Source organism: Rhinichthys klamathensis, unplaced genomic scaffold, assembly GCF_029890125.1.
Source record: "Rhinichthys klamathensis goyatoka isolate OS25496 unplaced genomic scaffold, OSU_Roscu_1.1 h1tg000295l_1, whole genome shotgun sequence".
In the NCBI taxonomy this organism is placed as follows: Eukaryota; Metazoa; Chordata; class Actinopteri; order Cypriniformes; family Leuciscidae; genus Rhinichthys; species Rhinichthys klamathensis.
The window spans coordinates 418,849-440,539 of NW_026606814.1; the positions used below are offsets into that span (position 1 = coordinate 418,849).

Below are 21,691 nucleotides of genomic sequence, written 5' to 3' on the forward strand. Positions count from 1 at the left end.
AATAAAGAAAAATAAAGAATCTGATGTACAGATTGTGATTCAGTATAGTGGAAACTATTAGAATTGTCTTCTAAATATGAAGTTACAGAGGTTCCCATGTATAGTGTTCTCCTTCCTGCTTTGCTTTTTTATTTTGCTTGAAGTTTGCTGTATGATAGTGATTTATGCAATGCTGGTACACTATATTAAAACAGTTTAGGGTCAGCAAGTTTTTTTTTTTTTTTTTTTACAATGTAATACTTTAATTCTGCAAGGATACATTCAATTGATCAAAAGTGATAGTAAGTACTTCTGCTTTCTTGTGGAAAATTTCTGTTTCAAATAAATGCTGTTCTTTTGAGCTTAAAATAATCTGAAAAAAAGGTACCAAAGTTTCCACAAAAATATTGAGTATCACCTCACAATGGTTTTCTTGAGCAGCAAATTCACATAGAATGATTTCTGGAGGACCATTCCACAGACTGGAGTAATGATGCTGAAGATTGGGCTTTGCTATCACTTGGGTAAATTACATTTTAAACTATATAATACAAAAGTTATTTTAATTTATAATATTTCTGTATAAAAAAAAAATCAGTCTTGGTGAGCATAGACTTAAAAATATATACATTTTAACCCCCCTCCCCCTCCCAAAATTTTACTAACCCCAAACTTTTGAAAGGTATGTGTTGCTACAAAAAGTAAATTATGCAGAATGTTCCAGTAAAATAACTTGAGACAACAGTAAATAGTTGTACACTTCTGAAACATTTATTATAATATTTCCGTCTTGTCCTTTATATCAAATAACCATGGTTATTACATATGAGCAACTTTGCCACAGGTCAGTCGGAGAGAGACTCTTTGAGGGACAGGAAAACATCAGGACAACCACATTAATGGAAAGTAGTTTCACTTGAATTAAAAAGACGCTGAGGTTGATTGACTTCATCCTAGATTTTTGACACCATGTACACAAGAATGTTGGTAAACATTATTCAAGTAAAGGCGTGGGCCCTAAAGCCCCATGATGGTTCTCATTACAGTCCTGTACTTCACTACACAAATAGGAGGTTTAGTAGCACACGTTTCAGTGGAATAAAACCCTCGAGTTTTTAGTTTTTCAAGCCGTCCATTTATAATAACAATACAAAACTGAAACAATTCCAACAAAACCACAATAACACTTTCTAAAGAAGAACAGGATTTGGGATGGTTTCAGCCCTTTATGCTTTTGCATTAATAATCTCGATAAACTCTGGTTTCAAGGAAGCGCCGCCCACCAAGAAGCCATCCACGTCTTTCTGGGAAGCAAGCTCCTTGCAGGTCCCTCCAGTGACAGACCCTGAAACAGTGGACCATAAAAAAAAGGTTAAATTTTCACCAGGACTTCTTTTTATATATAAAGAGCAGCACACATAAAATATATTTATTGCTGAGGATATTTGGATCTGCTGTTGCTTTGAAAACGTCTCTAAATCTTCCAAAAAGTAAAGCAAACCATTAACTAAGAGCCCTAAAATATGCACAGCTTCATCAGTTTATAGTAATAAATTACACTGGTATCATGTTGGAACGCTCTCAGAAAAAAACAAAACAAAAAAGCAAGCTGTCTCTGGGCCTGTACCCTTTCAAAAGGTACACCTTTGTACCTTATTACCCCTAAAGGCTAAATTAGTACCTTAAAGAAACAATACGTGTACATATTAGTACCATTGTGAATATATGTATTATGAATGCATGACTACCCAAATTAGATGTCATTTGCATACCCATAATTGTAAAAAAACTTTCATGCGTAAATTCAACTGATTCGGTCACTACCAGTGAGGTACCCAGCCAAAGTGATGGATGTTGACTCAGCGAATTTTGCTCTTTTAGTATTTGAGAAAAGATTGATGTTTTGAGTGCTTTTAAAAAGTGCATTTTGGTATTTTGACAAACAAGTATACTACAGTAAAGTTGCATTTCGGTTTATTATAGGGTTGTTTGAAGTACTTGATTATGATTGGTCAGTCACAGCATCCAACGGTCAGATGATTAGCTGTTGCCCATCTGGTAACAGAAACTGGTACTAGTTTCACATCTCATTCTCTGAGGACTCTCTCGCCGAAAAAAATCACATCAGAGGACTTTGCAACAATGTTATAGTAATATTAAAACGGTTTAGTGTTTGTCCTGTTGCTAGGCTCATAGTTGTTGATATTTTTAGAGGAAGCTTTAAGATTGATATACTAGTAATAAAATAATTGCTTCAGTCACCTTGGGTGACACTCACTCGCAGTGATGGGGCGCTTCACTGCAGCCTGTCCATAACAGTACAAAGAAAGTGAGCACGTTTCTAGCTTTTTATTGTTCACTGAAACTGTCCCATCAATTTGAACAAGTATCTCACTCATGGTGACTGAAGAACACAAGATTAAGTTCAACATGTGATTCACCATGAGTGAGATACTCGGTCAAATTGATGGGACAGATTCAGTGAAGAATGAAAAGCTAGAAATTTGCTCTTTTAGTATTTGTCCAGTATGTTTTCTATAAAAGAAAGCCCCTTCATACTTGTTAAAAGGAAGATAGATATTTAGAAAGATTGAACTTGACATTTTAATCTTCATGGGTGAGATACTCACTAACACTGATGGGGCAGTGACGCTGCACAGTAACTGGCTAGAAATGTACTTAGTGTTTGTCCAGTAGTTTCCTTTAAAATGAAGCCTCTTTATAGCTGTTGAAATAAAAATACCAAGCTCAAACTTCCTCAATCTTTTAGTGAAAATTGTATATCTCAGCTCTGTGTGTGGTGTTATTATATCTCATTGCTGATGTGTCATCATAAAAACTTGTCCATAAACAGTAAATGTAATTAGTAGGTAACATTGTTGGGGTGTTTAAATTTGCATAATGCCTTTCACAAGTTGAACTTAATCTTGTTTTCTTCAGTCACCATGAGTGAGATGCTCTTTCAAATTGATGGGAGAGAATCAGTGAACTATGATTAGCTAGAAATTTGCTCTTTTAGTATTTGTCCAGTAGGTTTTCTATAAAAGAAAGCCCATTCATGTTGGTTAAAAAGAAGATACTTTAAAATATCATGTTTGAGCTCTCAAAATATTTCAGAGTAAAGTATTATTACAGTTGTATAAAGGGTGTTACATGCTGTCCAGAAATAATAAGCGTACTATATTTTGATTGGTCAGTCGAGGGTTTAGTGGTCAGAAGTTCCTTAATATTTACCTCCATCACCCATCAGAGTATAAAAAACGGCACTAGTTTCACTTCTCTCGTAATACACTGCGGATTCATCCTTTCTTGTTTGAGGTGATTTTCAATACAATTGATTTCACATAAGAGGTGTTTGTGCTGTTACTTGGCTGATAGTTTTTGATACAATATTTTGAGGAAGCTTTAAGATGATATACTAGTAAAAGTACCGGTAACATAATTAGCATAATAATGCCTTGCACAATTTCAACTTGATCTTGTTTGCTTCAGTCACCATGAGTGAGATACTCATTTAAAAGGCACTGTTTACACCTGGTATTAAGATGTGTTGTAGTCGATTGGATTACATGGGTTGACACTAAATACCGGTATACACGGGGTCTACAACGTTTTGAGCTTAGCAATTGTCCAATTTTGACCACTTCCAGAGGTTGTCGAGAACATGTGTGACTGAATGCGTTCGAACAGCCACAAAAGACGCCAACTCTCCGCCTACTGACCTAATGCTTAAACATTATGGGAAGCGTTTTTGTCCAGTAGGGTTTCTTTAAAAGGAAGCCACTTCATAACTGTTGAAAGAAAGAAGTCTTGAACTTTTGCTTAAGTTTGATATTTTAAGGTGAAAAGATAATACAGCACAACATGGTGTTATTTTATCTAATTGCTGATGTGCCATCATAAAAACTCTTGTCCAGAAACCGTAAATGTAATTAGAAGCAGGTAACATTGTTGGGGGGGGGGGGGTATTTGTATAATGCCTTTGAAGAAAACAAGATCAAGTTCAACTTGTGAAAGGCATTATGCAAATTTAAACACGCCCCCAGCAATGTTACCTCCAACTAATTACATATTGTTTCTGGAAAAAAACAACACCACATATAGAGCTGTGATATAGTGCCATTATAAAACACAAAGCTCAAACTTTCACAATCTTTATTATTTCAACAGCTATAGAGGGGCTTTTCCTTTTCCTGAAAACCTACTAGACAAATAATAGAGTACTACTCACTTATTGTGCAGTGATGCTCTCTCTTATCAGTGTAGGTCAATTTCTCACCCATTGTAATTATGTCAAGAACAAACTTTCAAATTATCTTCTTTTAAACAAGTATGAAGAGGCTTTCCTTTATAGAAAACCTACTGGACAAATACTAAAAGAGCAAATTTCTAGCTAATCTTAGTTCACCGAATCTCTCCCATGATTTTGAATGAGTATCTCACTCATGGTGACTCACAAGTTGCACTTAATCGTGTTTTCTTCAGTCACCATGAGTGAGATACTCGTTCAGATTGATGGGAGAGATTCAGTGAACTATAATTGGCTAGAAATTTGCTCATTTAATATTTGTCCAGTAGATCTTCTGTAAAGGGAAGCCCCTTTATACCCATTTAAAGAAAGATACATTGCCATGAAATATTATATCAATGTTACAGAAAGCTTTAAAGTGATATAAAAGTATCAAACAATTGCTTCAGTCATCATGGGTGCCACACTCATTCACACTGATGGGAGAGCGTCACTGTACAGTAACTGGCCAGAAATGTACTCTTTTAGTATTTGTCCAGTAGGTTTAAAGGAAAATAACTTTTATAGCTGTTGAAATAAAGATTGTGCAAGTTTGAGGTTGGTAATATGTAGTGAAATAATATTACAGCTCTATATTACCTCGTTTCCACCAAAAAAGAACTGGTTTGGAGCTGGTTCAAAGTTGGTTCAACTTGCGAACCTTCTCAGAACCGGTTTGTTTTTCCACTGACTAGAGAGTCCAGCGAACGACGTCGTTACGTCACTGTGTACGTCGCCATATGTCTTAGCTTTCCCATTCCCGTCGTGTTGTTGTTCACAGTAACCCGCCCCGAGCCCCAGACGTAACCATGACGTTGGTGCCGCTTTGGAACCAATTTTCCTGGCCGAGAACCGGTTCTTTGGCTGTCGAAACACAAAGAACTGGTTCTCGAGTAGGCACCGGCTCCGAACCGGCTCTTAAAATGCTTTGATGGAAAAGGGGTATATATGTGGTGTTATTTTATCTCATTGCTGATGTGCCATCATAAAAACTCTCGTCCAGAAACAGTAAATGTAATTAGTAGCAGGTAACATTGTTGGGGCGTGTTTAAATTTGCATAATCCCTTTGACACATTGAACTCAATCTTGTTTTCTTTAGTCACCATGAGTGAGATACTTGTTCAAATTGATGGGACAGATTCAGTGAACAATGATGGGTAGAAATTTGCTCTTTAGTATTTGTCTAGTAGGTTTTCTATAAAAGAAAGCTCCTTCATGCTAGTTAAAAAGAAGATATCTTAATATATAAAAGATTTAGAAAGTTTGAACTTGACATTTTAGTCAATATGGCTGAGATACTCACTAACACTGATGGGAGAGCGTCACTGCACAATAACTGGCTAGAAATGTACTCTTTTAGTATTTGCCCAGTAGGTTTCCTTTAAAAATAAAACTTTTTCGAGCCGTTGAAATAAAGATTGTGAAAGTTTGAAGTTGGTATTTTATAGTGAAATTATATATCTCTATATGTGGTGTTATTTTACCTCATCAGTGATGTGTCATCATTAAAACTCTTGTCCAGAAACGGTACATGTAATTAGTAGCAGGTAACAAGATACTCGGATTAATTAAATTTGAAGAAATAGTTTTAGGACTACAACAAACGGCTGGTAGGGACTACACGACATTCCTCCCGGGTTATTGACTTCACCAACTCTAAAATTTACATAAACCCTGCCCCCGGAACACGATTTATAGATGATCAAGACAAAATATGCTAATCAATGACTAGAAGATAACTACACATAAGCTACATAAATTCATTAACTAACCATTCAGAAATGTCATTTCTTCTTGAGTCTCTCCATCTTTGTCGGACTCTGGTTTGAACATAAAAGGCTAAAAGTTTTTGATATTTTCAGTGCATGTCTGTGTGAGGTAAAAGGACATGAGCTCTTGAAGCTCCGCCCTCTATGCCAGGAGTAGCAGCTCATTTGCATTTAAAGGGACAGCCATAAAAACGGTGCGTTTTTGCTCACCCTCAAAAAGTGGCCATTTTAACATGCTATAAAACAATATCTGTGGGGTATTTTGAGCTAAAACTTCATTACACGCTGGGGACATCAGAGACTTATTTTACAGCTTGTGAAAAGGGCATTATACCACCCCTTTAAATTTGCATAATAATGCCTTTGAAGAAAACAAGATCAAGTTCAACATGCCAGTCACCATGAGTGAGATACTTGTTCAAGTTGATGGGAGAGATTCGGTGAACTATGATTAGCTAGAAATTTGCTCTTTTAGTATTTGTCCAGTAGGCTTCCTATAAAAGAAAGCCCCTTATACCTGTTAAAAGAAAGATTGTTTTGAAGTATAACATTATTACTGTTGTAATAGATGTTACGGAGTCATTTATTATTAGGAATGGACGATACTTTTTAAGATACGATCCCTCTAAACTGAACTTTTAAATTTTTACATTTCTTAAATTATTGAATTACTAAGAGTTAAATGGGTAATAATACCCACTTATTATTTTTGAAAGGCATTTTAACATTCAATACACCTTAATTGGAACTTATATTATATTTTTGTTAACACATGGTTAATGGGATAATCGAATGAATTCTATTTTAATGGGAAATATGGACCTTTTTATGTACATAGTGACAATTGTGATTACACTACTGACTGTTGTTACTATACACTTCAGATTTGTCAGTAGCGTGTTTATGTAGTTGTGTGGCATGACTATAATAAATCCCTACATAATGTTTCTATATAAACATACTGAAGTGAATATAAACCAGAATGAACCATAAACCTTCCCAAACAGTAATACACAGCACTAGCATCATGTCAGTATGTGTATGGGTTACATTTGCACAGCACAGTCCACCATGAATTCTCCAGGTCTTTATTTACATTCTTACACATTCCTCGTTTTTTTTAATAAGCAGTGGGTGGGGGAGGTGAAAGCATTAAAAGAGACGCGTCTAAATTTGCACACAGGATGGCTTTTACATGTTTCAAATGCTTTTATAATTATTCAATATAAAATAATGGACTAGTATCAAGTGAAAGATTTGATTTAACCGGTTTAACAAATATTTAATTTAAAAGCAGCACTAAGTAGGAATTCCGTTTTTGTCAAACAGCGACCCCTAGAGTCGCTGTGGAGTACTTGTACTGTCGTGAATAGCACTCACGCAGAGACGGCTCGCGCTCACGGCCGGATCCCCTCCAACCTGTACACCGGTACCTGTTCAGTAGGGCTGTAACGAGTGGAAATAAGGTATGGCCCCTTTAAGAGCTGCGCGCGCCCTGTTTAGCTGTCGGCAGTCTGTATTGTATGTGCGCCTCGAACACCACATGTATACGGCGCCGGGTTATTTCTGTTTGATGCTCATTTTATCAGAATTTTATCAGATCTGTTTTTTGCTGTAAAGCAATTCGTTACCTCGCGAGACCTGATATCACACAATACTTCCTAACACTGAGGCCGGCGGCCCGCCGGCCCAAAGTTGCAAGGGTGGTTTTGCGGCTCACAGGCACCAGGGGGGTGCGAGACGACCACCATTCAACACGAAATCAGTAATATAAATATTACAATGACTCCAAAGCTGTTCGGTTAAGGTAAAAAAGTTACTTAGTTCACCTTTTACCAATCAAATGTTGGTTACAATAAATTTGTATAACTCCTTTTATTGTTGAACTTAATCTTGTTTTCCTCAGTGACCATGAGTGAGATACTCGTTCAAATTGATGGGAGAGATTCAGTGAACAACAATTAGCTAGAAATTTGCTCTTTTAGTATTTGTCCAGTAGGTTTTCTATGAAAGAAAATCCCATCAAACTTGTAAAAAAAAGAAAATGATGTATTAAAAATCTAAGCTTGCCATTTTGTAGTAAAGCGATATTAAAGCTTGATAAATGATGTTTCTTTGTCTAGAAATAGTATGAATAGTTAGTTGTGAATGACATCACTGGGGGTGTTTAAAATTTTCATTAGGTTCATATCAGTCACCATGGGTGAGATACTCACTCAAAGGGATCGGATGAATTCAATTTTAATAGAATTGTTGGTATTTTTCTATGGAAAAAGGAAAAAAATATTTAGAGCACTGACCTCCATAGATGATCCTGACGGAGCTGGCAACAGTCTCTGAGACGTTGGCCTTCATCCACTGCCTGAGCTTGTCATGCACCTCCTGAGCCTGTAAGAACAGTAGCGAGAGACTCGTCACTGAGTTCAATGAAACCAGGGAACATGTTTGAAAAAAACCTCCATGTTCTAATCCATTCCAAACATCTCGTCTGTACCTGTTGGGGTGATGCAGTTTTCCCAGTGCCAATGGCCCAAACAGGCTCATAAGCAAGGACCACTTTGCTCCAATCCTTCACATTATCTAAAAGAGATGATAGTTTTATTTCTAATACAAGGAACGTTTTATAATACATACAACACTAAATCGAAAGATACCTGCAATGAACTTGGTCTGTGCAAAAACCACTTTCTCCGTGATTCCGGCCTCCCTCTCATCCAGCTTCTCACCAATGCAGGCGATCACACTCAAACCGCTCTCAAGAGCATGAGCGACCTTCTGTCCAATCAACTATCAGAAGAAGAAAAAAACAGAAAGTTCATACGATTTAAGTGAAATGGTGACCGATTATCTTTTGTGAGACCATTATATGCTTTCAATTTTAACTTCAATTTTAAATTTGTTTCTTATTTTTTTGTGGTTTGGCATGGTAATCATATTCATTCATCGGTTTTCTGTTCAATTCCATTATTTTCATAAAAATGCTCATTCAGAGACTATGCAGATTTAATTAGCTTTGCTAATTTGTATACCCATAATAGTTGACATTTTAACCACCAAAGTAAAAAAATTAGATCACAAGAATGTTGTAATTTTTCTGTTCAAAATAATGTTATACTACATTAAATCAGCTTCAAACTCAGTGCTACTTTTATTCCATTTCTTACTGTATACATTTTTGTCCAGAGATGGTATGAACAGGAGTTAAAGGGGTCATGAACTGGCTTTTTAAAATTTTTTATATTGTTGTCTGAGGTCAACTTATGACGTTCGCTTGGTTTTTACATTCAAAAACATCAAAATGAATAAGTAATAGGCTATTTTCTACCCTAGTTTTGAGCCTAGCTCAAAAACGCTCGGTTTTTATGGGCGTCTCGCATTGAATACTTGGAAGTAAACGCCCACTGCTGTGAGTGGATAACAGTTTTGCATATTATAATGAGTTTCGTGTAATGCGCGAATCGGTGGGCGGGGCTAAACCGTCCGTGTTGAAGTAGGCGTTGATCTTCTTCTGCGGGGGTGGTGTTTTATCCTCTTTGTCGTCATAAGTCCCCACTTTGAAAAAGAGTCGTTTGCTGAGCCTGGTGTCAATAAAAGCTTTTATTGGACTAACAAGGACGTTTTCAGTTCTGAAACTTAGAGGATATTCTTATAATATGATGACCTCTTAGATGTCAAAAGCTCAAGGAAAATTTGATTTCTCAGTTCATCACCCCTTTAAGGCTGATTTATACTTCTGCGTCGGACCTACGCCAGAGCCTCTACGCTGTAGACTACGCGTTGGTTTTAATTTATACTTCTGCGTCATTGTCCGCGTTGATGCACGCAGAGGGAACGTGAAACCCGAGGGAGCGGTTCTAGCAGACCAATCACATCGCTTGCGTCCGTTGTTACATTAGGCTTGTTTGAGATGCGCCTTGCCTCGCCTGAAATGTATGCGAGAGTAGGCGGCTGCAGTGAGGGGAGGAGTGAAAAAAGCGCAGGCAAGCCGGACAGATCTCGCTTCTCGCAGTGGATCAGACACCTGTGAGATCAAAGGTGGATATCGCGGGATTCACGGGATTCACGCTCGTGCATGGTGTTGCTAATAAAGTGGATGTAATTTAAGTTGTTGCTTTTATATGAAAATATAATGAACAAGACACCCAAAGTACTTATTTAATTCCATTTTAAATAGGCCTACGTGTTTATCAATAATTTTTTCTTTAATACAGACATGTGTTTTTATTAAAAAAATAAAATTACATCACATAGATCGCACTGTCAGAGAGTTTGGGAATATCCACACATAATTTATACACATAAAACATGATGTCAGAGTTTTAAAATCAAACATTTTAAAAGAGAACAATACATCACGGTTGTTTAAACCAATGAGCATTAAGCTGTGCCGTCAGCAAGTCGTTTCCCATCATGCTTTTGATCAGCGCAGTCGGTGGAGAGCAACTGCGCGCGACTGCAGAATCCGACACGTGCGCTTTGCAGTCGCGAGAGTTTTTTGACATACGTCGGCATGACATCAGAGCAAGGCGGACCGCACTCGGACACATTTCTAACCGGCATGCATCTCGCGCTGATCACCGGTGATCGGTTCTGCGCAGATTTTGCTCATCTCAAACAAGCCTATTTTTGGAGAGGTGCACGTCAGGGTACGCGCGCTACACACAGCCTATGACGTAGCTACGGCGGGAGGTCGACGCAGAAGTATAAATTGGGCTTTAGAGGGTGAGAGGATTGTATGGCCTGTTCAAATTTGAATACCCATAATGCCTTTCAATTGTTCAAACGCTGCTAAAACTTATGCAAGAAATAGTCACCACCAGTGAGGTACCCACTCAAATTGAGGGGAGATCTTACAGCAAATATAGTAGTTAGAAATGTCTCTTTTAGTATTTGTCTAGTAGGTTTTCTATAAAAGGAAGCCCCTTCATAACTGGTAAAAGAAATATGTCTGGGAATATTTTAAAAGTGAGCTTGAGGTTTTATAGTGAAGTAGTATTATAGCCCTACTCGTGGTATTACTTTAATTTATTATGTGCTGTAGTAAACATGCTTTTTCAGTTCAAGATGAAGTTGGTGGTTTATATTAGCGTAAAAATGTGTTTCACATGTTTAAAGTGCCCCTATTATGCTTTTTCGAATATTACCTTTCATGCCATAGCTGTTTGTGAATGTAAAAGGTCTGCAATGTTTTAAAGATCAAAGTGCACATCAAATAAAGTTACTCCAGAAAAAGATGTAAGCAATTCCAGTCTTTCGTCCTGTTAAATATCTATGAAACAAAATAACAAATTTGCATAATGCCAGTAAAAGATCTTTATTAGCTTCCGCAAACAATGTCTACTTTGACCCGGAAGGCTTGGAAGAGTTTGGTTCGTGTTGTCGACATGTCAGACATTGTTTTCAGCACTGCAAATCCACTTTGCATGCACTTCCAAAGGATGAGGACTCGTGTTGGAATTGATAAGGAAAAACCGACACCATCGTTCGTATCAATTTGCATCAAGCGCTGAGGAAGCCTATGGAGCTGAAATTCAGATTTGGTAATAGGAGTTTCGTTTCCGACACGTTCCGTAAGCAGTTGACCAATCACAACAGACTCAGACTGGGCGATCTGACCAATCAGAACAGAGTAGGATGACGGTAAGGATGGGTTTAGAGCAGGGGTAGGCAAGTCCGGTTCTAGAGAGCCGCTGTCCAGCAGAGTTTGGCTCCAACACTGAAAAAAACCTCTGCTGCCTGCGATTTTTTTTTTTTTTTTGCAGGGTGGTAGGGGAAGACTCATTAATATTCATTGGGGAACTAATCCCTGATTGGCTCGCCGTGACGCATCTCTAATGAGATGTGATAGAGAAAACAGACATCGTCTCCTTCGTGACAACAGACACTTTCACGAAGGTAAGGCATACCTGTCAACATTTGGTTATCCAAATCCGGAAGATTTGTGCGGAGACCGCTCACGAACTTTGCAAACTTCTGTATCTTTGCGGGGACACCGTCTTGATCTGCCATGTCAATCTGAGTGACGTGTGACAGCGAACCAATTGCGTATTAGTTCCCCAATGAATATTAATGAGTCTTCCCCTACCACCCTACAAAAAAAAAAAAAATTTCGCCTCCTTGCCTATAGCCTTAGTAATCCTGAAGACATTGATTAGCTTGTTCAGGTGTGTTCTCTAGGACCGAACTTGCCTACCCCTGGTTTAGAGAGACTGAATCTTCAAAAGAACTGTTTTCTGACTCTTTGAGAAGAAATAAGGTGATGTGCAATGTATATAATGAGAAAATTAAAGTGTTTTTTGAACTTTGAATGCATGTAAACCTATTGTAGGAGACCTCCAAAACAAAATTAGGAACCTTTAAAATGGCATAATAGGGGCACTTTTACTTCCATTCACCTTGTTTGTTTCAGTCACCATGAGTGAGATACTAATTCAAAGAAATGGGTGGGATTAACTGCTAAAGGAATAGTTGGAAAAATTGCTCTATTAGTTATTGTCAAATAGGTTTTCCCCCAATATTTGTTTAAAAGAAAACAGACTTTTAAATTGTTTATGCTATGCATATATTTTTTGCTTGTTTGTCTAAATAGAAGGTATATATAGCCCTAACCAAGCACTATGTTTTTTTTATAGTATGTTATACATTGATTACACTTATGGCGCTATTCCACTGCTGGTTCGGCTCGGCTCGCTTCGCTTTTCCACTACGTGGTACGACTCGGCTCAGTACGGCTCGGCTCAGTACGGCTCGGTTTGCTTTTCCACTGCAGTTAGTACCGCTTCAAAGTGGGTGGGATTATAGTCTGATCTAGTTTATCCGCTCCTCGGCAACCAACGAGAGTGCAACAAAATGTTGCACTTCATCCACAGACCACGATTCAGCCATTTCTTTTTTGGAAGTTTTCTTTCTTTTTTCTTCAAGCAAGTCAAGCAAGTAGTTTTAAAACAGGTGTTACAGCGGTGGCTGTTACTGGCTATTTAAATCTAGCGGGTTTGATGTCTCGAAAATACAATGACGCTGGTAGTGACGATTCTGTCTGACCAATCAGTGATCTGCAGTGTGTTCACGTCACATTTTAGTATCGGTACGGTACGCTTGGAACCTCAACAGAGGTGGTACCATTTAAAGCGAGCCGTACCGTACCGTACCATGCAGTGGAAAAGCGCCACAAGTGAGCCGTACCGAGCCGAACCGTACCATGCAGTGGAAAAGCGCCACAAGTGAGCCGTACCGAGCCGAACCGTACCATGCAGTGGAAAAGCGCCAAAGCGTGCCGTACCGAACCGTACCGTGGTAAAGCGCCAATAGAATTTGCATTTGCTATGAACAGTACAGCTGCTATAAATCAATCTACACACAAGGGGGCAGTAAAACACATGGTTTGAGTATCATTTCCAGTCTCAACACATTATACTGACATCAAAATTACACCTAATGAAATATATTTTAAAAAAATGCTCAGAAAACACACTACAGCTGCTGATTTACTCTAATAAAAATAGGGTTTTCTATAACGTGTAAGGCACTAAGTTACCTCATCACTCTCTCCAAACACATGGCGTCTCTCAGAGTGTCCAAGAATCACCCATTTTACTCCACAATCCTTAATCATTGCTGGGCTGAAACAATACAATGGATCTTTCAAGGGACAAATAGGAGTAAAAATAGAAGGAAAAAACAGCCATAAAATGTGAATGAATTCAATATATTTTAATTTTCCTGAATTATTTACGGTGTTACTGGACTGTAAACGGGATTATATGTACCTGATCTCTCCGGTGAAGGCTCCCTTTGCAACCTTGTAGCAGTTCTGTGCTGCCACATCAATGTTAGGTTTCAGCTTGGACCTGGCAAAGTCGAGGTAGATGGGTGGGGCACCACACACAACCTCTGTCAAACAAGCAAACGGGTTAAAAAAACAAACAAAACTCGGAATTGTAACTGCAGTGCTTTTTATGTGAAAGACCACCATGGCAAAGCACTGCTTTCATGTCACTAACAAATCGATGTTAGTGTCCTGAACATTTAACCATTCAGATTACTGACAAGACAACTTGGAGTTCTTGATAGTTCATTCTTTTTTTTAGCAAGTAAAAAGGCATTTAGTATAATTGTAAAAATGTCCACCTTTCGGTCATGGAACACGTGTTTTTTTGCTGTAAAAACAATTTTATAAGTAATAAACATAATAAGTTAACATTTATGTTCTTATGGATATTTCAAGATAAACATTTATGGGACAGTCTAGCAACTTAAGTTTACTTTACTCCATACATAATTTTTTTTGTTTTGTTTAGAAAATTCATGCATCATTTATGAAACAACAGTCTTTTGAGGAACATTTATTTGTACATCTCTCAGTCTCATCAATTGCATTGCATTATAGGGCTGTCAAAATTGCTCAAAAATGACGTTCGAATATTCCCTCTAAAAAAACATATATTCGAACTATTCGAATATCTGGTTGCGCATATTGTCAATGACGCGCATTACGTTAATAACAGGACAAATTAATACAAGAGACACAACTACTTGTATAGGTAGTTTATTTAAGTTTAAACATATTTGACAACGTATTAACTTACACAAAACCAAGTAAATCAACTAATGGCCAAGACCGCAGACCTTACTCTCTCTCGCCCTCACGCTCTCTGCGCATAACGGTTTAAATGAACAACAATAAACAAATGTTGAGTGGTGATCAAGAGTTTTGTGCAAGCAATTTAAGGTCGCGACTCTTGTCCTAAATATAGCAGGCTTCATTCGGTGATTGAAACAAATATTATTAACATTAATTGAAGTTTTACAGTATATAGAACCGACATTGAACGCTCCGAGCGAGCTGTGCTGTGGTAAACTGCTGGCTGCTAGCCTGCTACTATGGCTATTTCGAGGGCGTCTGGCTACGCCCCCATTGGCGGGCTCTGACGTGTCTGATGTAATGCTAGCTCATTGGCGCACACGTTGGAGGCGCCCGTGCCATTGGATGTGCAGTTGACGCAGCACAGCCAATGAGTGAGCCAGACACTCAATGTGTCTGTGCAGCTGGAAAATGCGTTTTACATTTTAAGCTTCAGATTTTGCCACTCGCAAAGCAGACAGCCGCGCCTCTGCTACCGCGGTAACCGCGGGCGTGTTTTTCCTCATGATTCGAATATTAATTTTCACCTTCGAATTTCTGTTTTTTAAAACTATTCGAATATATATTCGAATTTAGAATATTCGTTGACAGCCCTATTGCATTATATGTTTTGCACCCCGCAATAAAAACTACAGAGCTTTGATGATAAAACTAAGCATTTAAATATCATCTTTCTAAAACATTATTGGGAGATACACAGACAACTGATATTTATAAGCATTTTATGCATATAGTCTGCATACGGTTATAAAAATCTTGATTCACATTACAAGCTATCAGAATTTCATCTTACTTTGCACCAAATTGCAAATTTTTGCTCAGTTCGGGCCTCTGAATAAACTGATTTTTTTTTTTTCCTCAAGTGTGAGTTACATATTCTCATCATACTATATTAGTGATAAAAGCCTGAGGAATGAAATAAGCTGTTTTATGTCAGTGTTTTTATTATTTTTAAGGCTAGGCTGTATTCCCATTGGACGTGGCATTTATACTGTAAAATTAGCTTGGGTCAGCCTAAATTAAACTCACTGTAAAGGGCAGACATGACTGGCGTCTCGGCCCCCTTGATAAAAGGTCAAAGGAAAAGTTACTCATATGACTGCATACTACACAGGCCACGAAGTAAATCGAAAAAGGCAAAAGCTTTGCGCGTTAAGCGCTTCTCTCGGGTTTCAGACCATGAATGAAACAGGCGACGCACAAGCAACGTGACTTTTGGACTTTACCAATTCAAAGTCCACAGTTGTGTCATTGACACGGCAACTCTGTCTGGAAGATTCTCAAATACAGTCGGACAGTGATGCAGGTTTACGTCACAGTGAACAGCGGAAACACCGCGCGATCAGAAATCACTCAAAACGCGTAACTGTAGCAACTATCGTTCTTTTTCCAGGGTCATATTTTTTTTTTTAGAGAAATAGGGTGAACTAATATAGTACAGTTTTGTTGATAAACCGAGCATCCTAATAATCCTGTCGGTCATTTGATTTTACATGGCCTTGAACATGCACACGGTGGAGGCTACGTGCTGGAAATCACACACCCATTTCCAGCATTAACCCTTGAATCACGACACAAGATGAGCATCATTCATTCATATCGAAACATGACGGGCAGTCCACTCTTTTATAAATCGAATAAAGTTAGTTCTTTATATCGAATTTTAACAGAAACTGGTTTAAATGTTTCTGTCTGGTTGCTGCTAACGGATTAATCCAGATGGTTACAAGCAATAGATTGATTTACACTGTAGAAAACAGAGCTGTTATCTTATTTAAATAACTACAACGAGAAAGAGTCTGTAAATGATGCACTTAAAAGGCGATGGCAGCTGTCAAAAGTCCCGCGTGAATGTCATTTCAGGGTCAATGCAGTGGGTTGCACACCCCGAAAAGGCCTGTGTTTGCAATGGCATGTGATTGTGCCTGGTGAAGAGGAAATTGGATAAAATACGCACCGGCGTCTGGGTTGAGTTTAGCGTTATTCAATGTGTTGGCGAGCTCTTCAATGCTCTTTTTATCGCCGTTCATTTTCCAGTTGCCACCGACGAAAAACTTCCTGCCAGACATGATTGCAAAAAGTGTTACTTTCACCAGAAAAAATTGACGACAGAAACAAACGGGACGACCTCCAAACGAAGAGACAGCGAGGAAACACAGTCCGCAGGGATTTATATAACGCTGGCTGTAAGCTCCGCCCCCCGGCCCTTCCCATTGGCTCAAGACAACACGCCTGCGAATGTGCTTTCTGTGATAATAGGAGAGAGATACGGGTGCATTCACTGTTCTTTTGTGTTCATTACCTACAAATCACAAACCAACTGTGCTTTGAAAATGTTTTATCCGGTTCTTTCACTTATGGCATGTTTATCATCATAGGGAATATAACAGGAGACATAACATACATGTAAATGTGGAGAATAAACCCTTTTCTAATTTTTAAAGTCAAAAGTTCAACAATACCTAAACCAATATTAAAGTTTGAAAAATAAGGAAGCAAAAATGTGTCAATATTTGTAAACATTTTAGTGTTTCATTTAACTTTTAATGTCCATATTTTTTTTATTTTTTTTTCCATACGTAACCACTGAATGTATTTGTAAATGTTTAATATTTGCACTTGCAATCTATTACTTTTGATAGACCTAATTGAAATAGGAGAAAATGGATCTATCGGCCAGTAGAGGCTGGCACTAAAGAGACTGTTCACCCTAAAATGAAAATTCCGTCATTGTTTACTCACCCTCGAGTTGTTCCAAACCTGTATGAATTTCTTTCTTCTGTTGAACACAACTATTTTGAAGAATATGGTACCAGTTGTGGGGCACCATTGTCTTCCATAGTATGGGGGAAAATACTATAGAAGTCAACGGGGTCCATCAACTGTTTGATTACCGACATTCTTCAACATATCTTCTTTAGTGTTCAGCAGAACAAAGAAATGGAAACTGGTTTGATGACAGCATTTTCATTTTTTGGTGAACTATCCCTTTAATGTGTATTTGGAGGTGGGATTAAATTTGCATTCCCACAATGCTTTTCGCTTATGTCGTCTATATCAAAGACGGTTTCTGTTATTTTAAGTTATTTAAAGAAAAACATTGCATGCAGTACACGAACGTTTGTTAATAAAACAATCATTTCAGTTTTAATTAGTCTTCTGATATCTTTATAAATTATTCTACTCCAGTCATGTGGTCACCGTCATCGATATGCCTGTCGAAAGTAAGCAACCAGGTTCATCATACGATGTTGCGTGGAAATTTGCTCTTTTAGTATTTGTCCAGAAGGTTTCCCTTAAAGGGAAGCCCACCATGTAAAGTATGAAAGATAGAGAAAGTGCGAGAATGTTTCGATTTTGACATACCGAGACTATGCTAATGGCGTCAAACGTAGTTTGATTCGCTATGAGGTTATATTGAAGACGTTGTCAAGACTTTTGCAAAGTGTGCATCAAACACGAAATAGGCTATTTAATTAGAAATTATTATTTGTTCATTTCAGTATTATTCTATTCAATTAAATATATATTTATATTTATTACAACGTCGTATGTTAATAAACATCAGTATAAAATGCTCATTTTGAAATTGCTCGTTTTCATTTTTATCCGTAGTCCCATGCACGTCACAACAATGACATTATTAGTAGTGTGTGACAATAAACAGATACAAATTCAATACATAAATGACAGCATAGCCCACACAAACACCATCCTCAAAAGAACAAGTTACTAAGTTCTAAGTTAACTTAAAAGTGATTCCAGATCTGGTTTGTTTTATGCCATTGTTTAAAACAAACCACGTGAATTATTGTACACTTGCGTATAATAGATATATCAATTATCTATTATACAGTTGTTTAAATATATATATATATATATTAAAGTTAGTGCTCTAAAAAGAAAAGATGCCCAGAGTAATAGTGGAAAATAAAAAAATAAAAAACTTTCTTTAGTATCTCTTTATTAACTCTTCAAAAACAAACAGACATTAACATTGTTAAAAAAAAAAACAGGGTAACACTTTATTTTAAAGCAAACCAAACCCTAATCCTACCCTAACCCTATAGTAAGTACATGTTGTTAATTGATATTACTCAGTGCTTATTTGTATAATTACACTGTAACAAGGATGGACACCTTAAAATAAAGTGTAACCAAAAACATTGTTAAGTTGGGCGGGGGATCAATATATTTTGCAAGTAATTTATATTTTATATTTTAAGGCATTCCCTTTTTGAAGCAGCTTGAAGGATGTAAATAAAATGTTCAAAACATTTTTAAATGCTACAAAACTTTGAGCTGGAAACAATCCAAACAGTATGCAGAGCATGATGTGCAACAGGATAAGTGCAGCAAGGCCGTTTGGTTTGACAAACACTAGAGGGCAGTATTGTGAAGCTGCGTTATTTTTTTCAAGACACTTTTTTTTTTTACTGTCAAATTGAACAATAATTCAGTTTCTGCGTATGTCATTCGTTCTATTTGTTCTTTTACTACACAAACCCAGTCTCGCGGACTAATAATGTTTCCATTATTCTAAACGGACTTATGCACTAAATAAACAATCTCATCCTCGTTTCGCGTCATTTAGGTGCTTGGCTATGAACTGAAATGGCATAAATATTGCGCAAGGCGTTTGCGAAAGCCGAGATTGAAGGTTCACTGTGAATGGTGTGAGAGGTGGCGAGAGGAGGAGTAGCAAAACGGAGTTAAGGAGCGCGCGAGACCTCACGAGCGCCACACACTCACGGAAACCCAACCGCAGCTACTTCCGCCCACACTAAAGATGGCGGCTCCCTTCATGGAGAAAATAGCCGAATATTTCGGTTCGCCCGAACCGGCGATTCGATTGATTTTGTCTGTCTTATTAGGTAAGTGAACGGCGCACAAGTGAGATCTTTTAGGCTCTGTGGAGAGCTTGTGATGAGTGTCGTTAGGAGTCATTAGAAACGTGGACAGGTATGTTGTTGTAGTTGTATTTGAAGTCTGCTCAAGTCACACCTCAAGTCTAACCTGTTCCCAGCTGCACTAAAGACACGGAACCAACACCATTTCTCTCCATTCACACCGACTCTAGCCAGAATCAACTGTCGACAAGGGTGACCTACATGTCAGGCGAGATTTCACGGTTAACTCCACACATCTGCTAGGATTACAACTAGTTTAATTCGTTAGACCTCCATCTGACAGCTGTCTTTTCATTTTGCAACTGTATTTGAGTGCTTTGACCTACAGTTAGCTGTAAGGATCCAATGCAAATGAAGCTAGGTTTCATGTTACAGGTTGATAAGAATAGGGTTGTGAGAGCAGATAGCAGGGTTATTTGTACTTTGGCCAGGTGCATTGCAGTGGACTGGACTGCTAAACCACTTCAACCAGATGAATGACATGTGGGCTATCTGACTGAGCTGGGAAAACATTTGCATGATTTCGATGGAATGACTGTTACAGTACTATTGAAGTCTTTCTATAGCGTTTCATGTGTTTGTAATATATATATAGTGTTAATACAGTCCCTCAACAGAGTTTTTACCATATGGATAATCAGAATGAAGCCTGCTAAACATCCAATTTCAACCTGTGCATGATACATATGTTGATGAAACTGTTTTCATTGTAAAGCTGTATTTAACGAGGATGGTGTGAGGAAAAACGTCATGACCAAAAGTTGAAAACATTTTAACTTTTTACTATGGATGCACAATATATTCCAGCTATTTTTACATATAGATCACCTTCAGCTGACACTCACCTAAAGCAGAGTTGTTATTGTTGAACAAAACTATAAATATTATTTAAAACATTTTGATAATTGAAATGAAGTTAAATGAATGAATATTAGAATAATTAGACTTGGCCACTAATACAATACATAAGTGCTATAATTACTAAAACTGAAATAAAAATAAGCTAAATAGAAATAAAAAAACAACAACTAATGATACACATGATCAAAGCAGAAATGAATCAAAACCTGAGAATGTAAATAATATCAATTTTTCATACTGTAGGCCTACATTATAATTAAAATTCAGTTGCAGTATTAAAGCTATAGTGTTTGTTTTTTTGTCATTTGTTTTGGAGACCAATTAGTATAGAATTTTAAGATCGGCCATATTGGTCGGTTATTGGCCATAACATGAAAATATTCATCAGCTTATTTATTTTATGATTATATTATTAATATTTAATATTGGTGCATCCTCAAAACAGATCTTACACATTCCTATCTGTCAAACGCTCTCTCTAATGTGTCGTGCCCTCAAGAGTACAATTTAGCTTGTCAAGTTTGTTATGTGCAATGACACACGTTCATGAAGGAAGCGTTTATCTACAGTTGCCACACATTATATGCCTAATCTGTTTCTCTTTCTTTTCCCCTGTAGGTTATCCCTTTGCACTGGTCTACCGGTGTTTTTTATTTCATCAGTCTGCGACAGTTGTTCATCTCTTCCACACATTCTCCGGCCTGGCACTGGCCACGTTTAATTTTGGTGAGATAGAGAATGAGGCAGTGAAGGAGTGAGGAGCTGAAAGATCTGATAACTAGTGTCTTTACAACTGTAACATGTTTAAGTGAGACCTACTAGCTTTTTTTTAGCAGTTAAACACTACTGGTTATTTTTGCGTGAATGTCAGTCTTATGATCTATGGCAGGGCAGTTACCATCTGTCAGCCCATATTTAGACTGGAGCATTTTTCTGCCCATAGTTCAGTTTCCCTAGTTACCCGTAATCTTGAACTTGCTCTGTTCACACCGATTCGATTGCATCTTATCTAATCACACAAAAAGAGTTGATTCTAGGTGTGCTTGCAACATATGTCAGCAGCATTCTCAATATTGAACCTCATTAAAGGGGGTTTAAGCAATGTTTTCTCACTGAATAGGAGTTTATGCTCACTGAATAAGATTTTTTTTATTAAGTTTTAAAAGTATTATTAATGGAATATCACAGTTCTGTTTCCAACATTTCATTTGCTTATGTGGTTCATTTTTGTCAAAGATAAGG

The 21,691-nt window shown here is 37.6% G+C and overlaps 2 protein-coding genes and 8 non-coding genes across 10 annotated transcripts in view; 8 read left to right on the top strand and 2 right to left on the bottom strand.

The window, feature by feature from the left end:
• Nucleotides 1–1,193: 1,193 nt before the first annotated feature.
• tpi1b (triosephosphate isomerase 1b) lies at nucleotides 1,194–16,797 on the bottom strand. The gene is made up of 7 exons (XM_056269955.1): nucleotides 16,636–16,797; nucleotides 13,804–13,927; nucleotides 13,572–13,656; nucleotides 8,692–8,824; nucleotides 8,532–8,617; nucleotides 8,338–8,425; nucleotides 1,194–1,324 (listed from the first exon to the last, which is right to left on the bottom strand). Exons 1-7 carry the CDS (start codon nucleotides 16,745–16,747, stop codon nucleotides 1,206–1,208), a joined length of 747 nt encoding a protein of 248 aa, XP_056125930.1. The 5' UTR covers nucleotides 16,748–16,797; the 3' UTR covers nucleotides 1,194–1,205.
• On the top strand, nucleotides 2,477–2,532 carry LOC130103682 (U7 small nuclear RNA). Its single transcript, XR_008809387.1, has one exon. It is a non-coding gene; the product is annotated as a U7 small nuclear RNA (small nuclear RNA).
• LOC130103680 (U7 small nuclear RNA) lies at nucleotides 2,980–3,035 on the top strand. Its single transcript, XR_008809385.1, has one exon. It is a non-coding gene; the product is annotated as a U7 small nuclear RNA (small nuclear RNA).
• LOC130103686 (U7 small nuclear RNA) lies at nucleotides 4,316–4,371 on the bottom strand. Its single transcript, XR_008809390.1, has one exon. It is a non-coding gene; the product is annotated as a U7 small nuclear RNA (small nuclear RNA).
• On the top strand, nucleotides 5,427–5,481 carry LOC130103684 (U7 small nuclear RNA). The gene has a single exon (XR_008809388.1). It is a non-coding gene; the product is annotated as a U7 small nuclear RNA (small nuclear RNA).
• On the top strand, nucleotides 6,494–6,549 carry LOC130103688 (U7 small nuclear RNA). The gene has a single exon (XR_008809392.1). It is a non-coding gene; the product is annotated as a U7 small nuclear RNA (small nuclear RNA).
• LOC130103681 (U7 small nuclear RNA) lies at nucleotides 8,004–8,059 on the top strand. The gene has a single exon (XR_008809386.1). It is a non-coding gene; the product is annotated as a U7 small nuclear RNA (small nuclear RNA).
• Nucleotides 10,910–10,961, top strand: LOC130103687 (U7 small nuclear RNA). Its single transcript, XR_008809391.1, has one exon. It is a non-coding gene; the product is annotated as a U7 small nuclear RNA (small nuclear RNA).
• Nucleotides 16,798–17,936: 1,139 nt separating the features above from the next.
• Nucleotides 17,937–17,990, top strand: LOC130103685 (U7 small nuclear RNA). Its single transcript, XR_008809389.1, has one exon. It is a non-coding gene; the product is annotated as a U7 small nuclear RNA (small nuclear RNA).
• Nucleotides 17,991–19,394: 1,404 nt separating this feature from the next.
• Nucleotides 19,395–21,691, top strand: part of lpcat3 (lysophosphatidylcholine acyltransferase 3) — a 29,770-nt gene continuing 27,473 nt past the window's right edge. Inside the window, exons 1-2 of the mRNA XM_056269921.1 lie at nucleotides 19,395–19,552; nucleotides 21,068–21,175. Coding sequence (XP_056125896.1) covers nucleotides 19,468–19,552; nucleotides 21,068–21,175 — 193 coding nt within the window. The 5' untranslated portion in view covers nucleotides 19,395–19,467. The remainder of the gene's footprint in view (nucleotides 19,553–21,067; nucleotides 21,176–21,691) is intronic.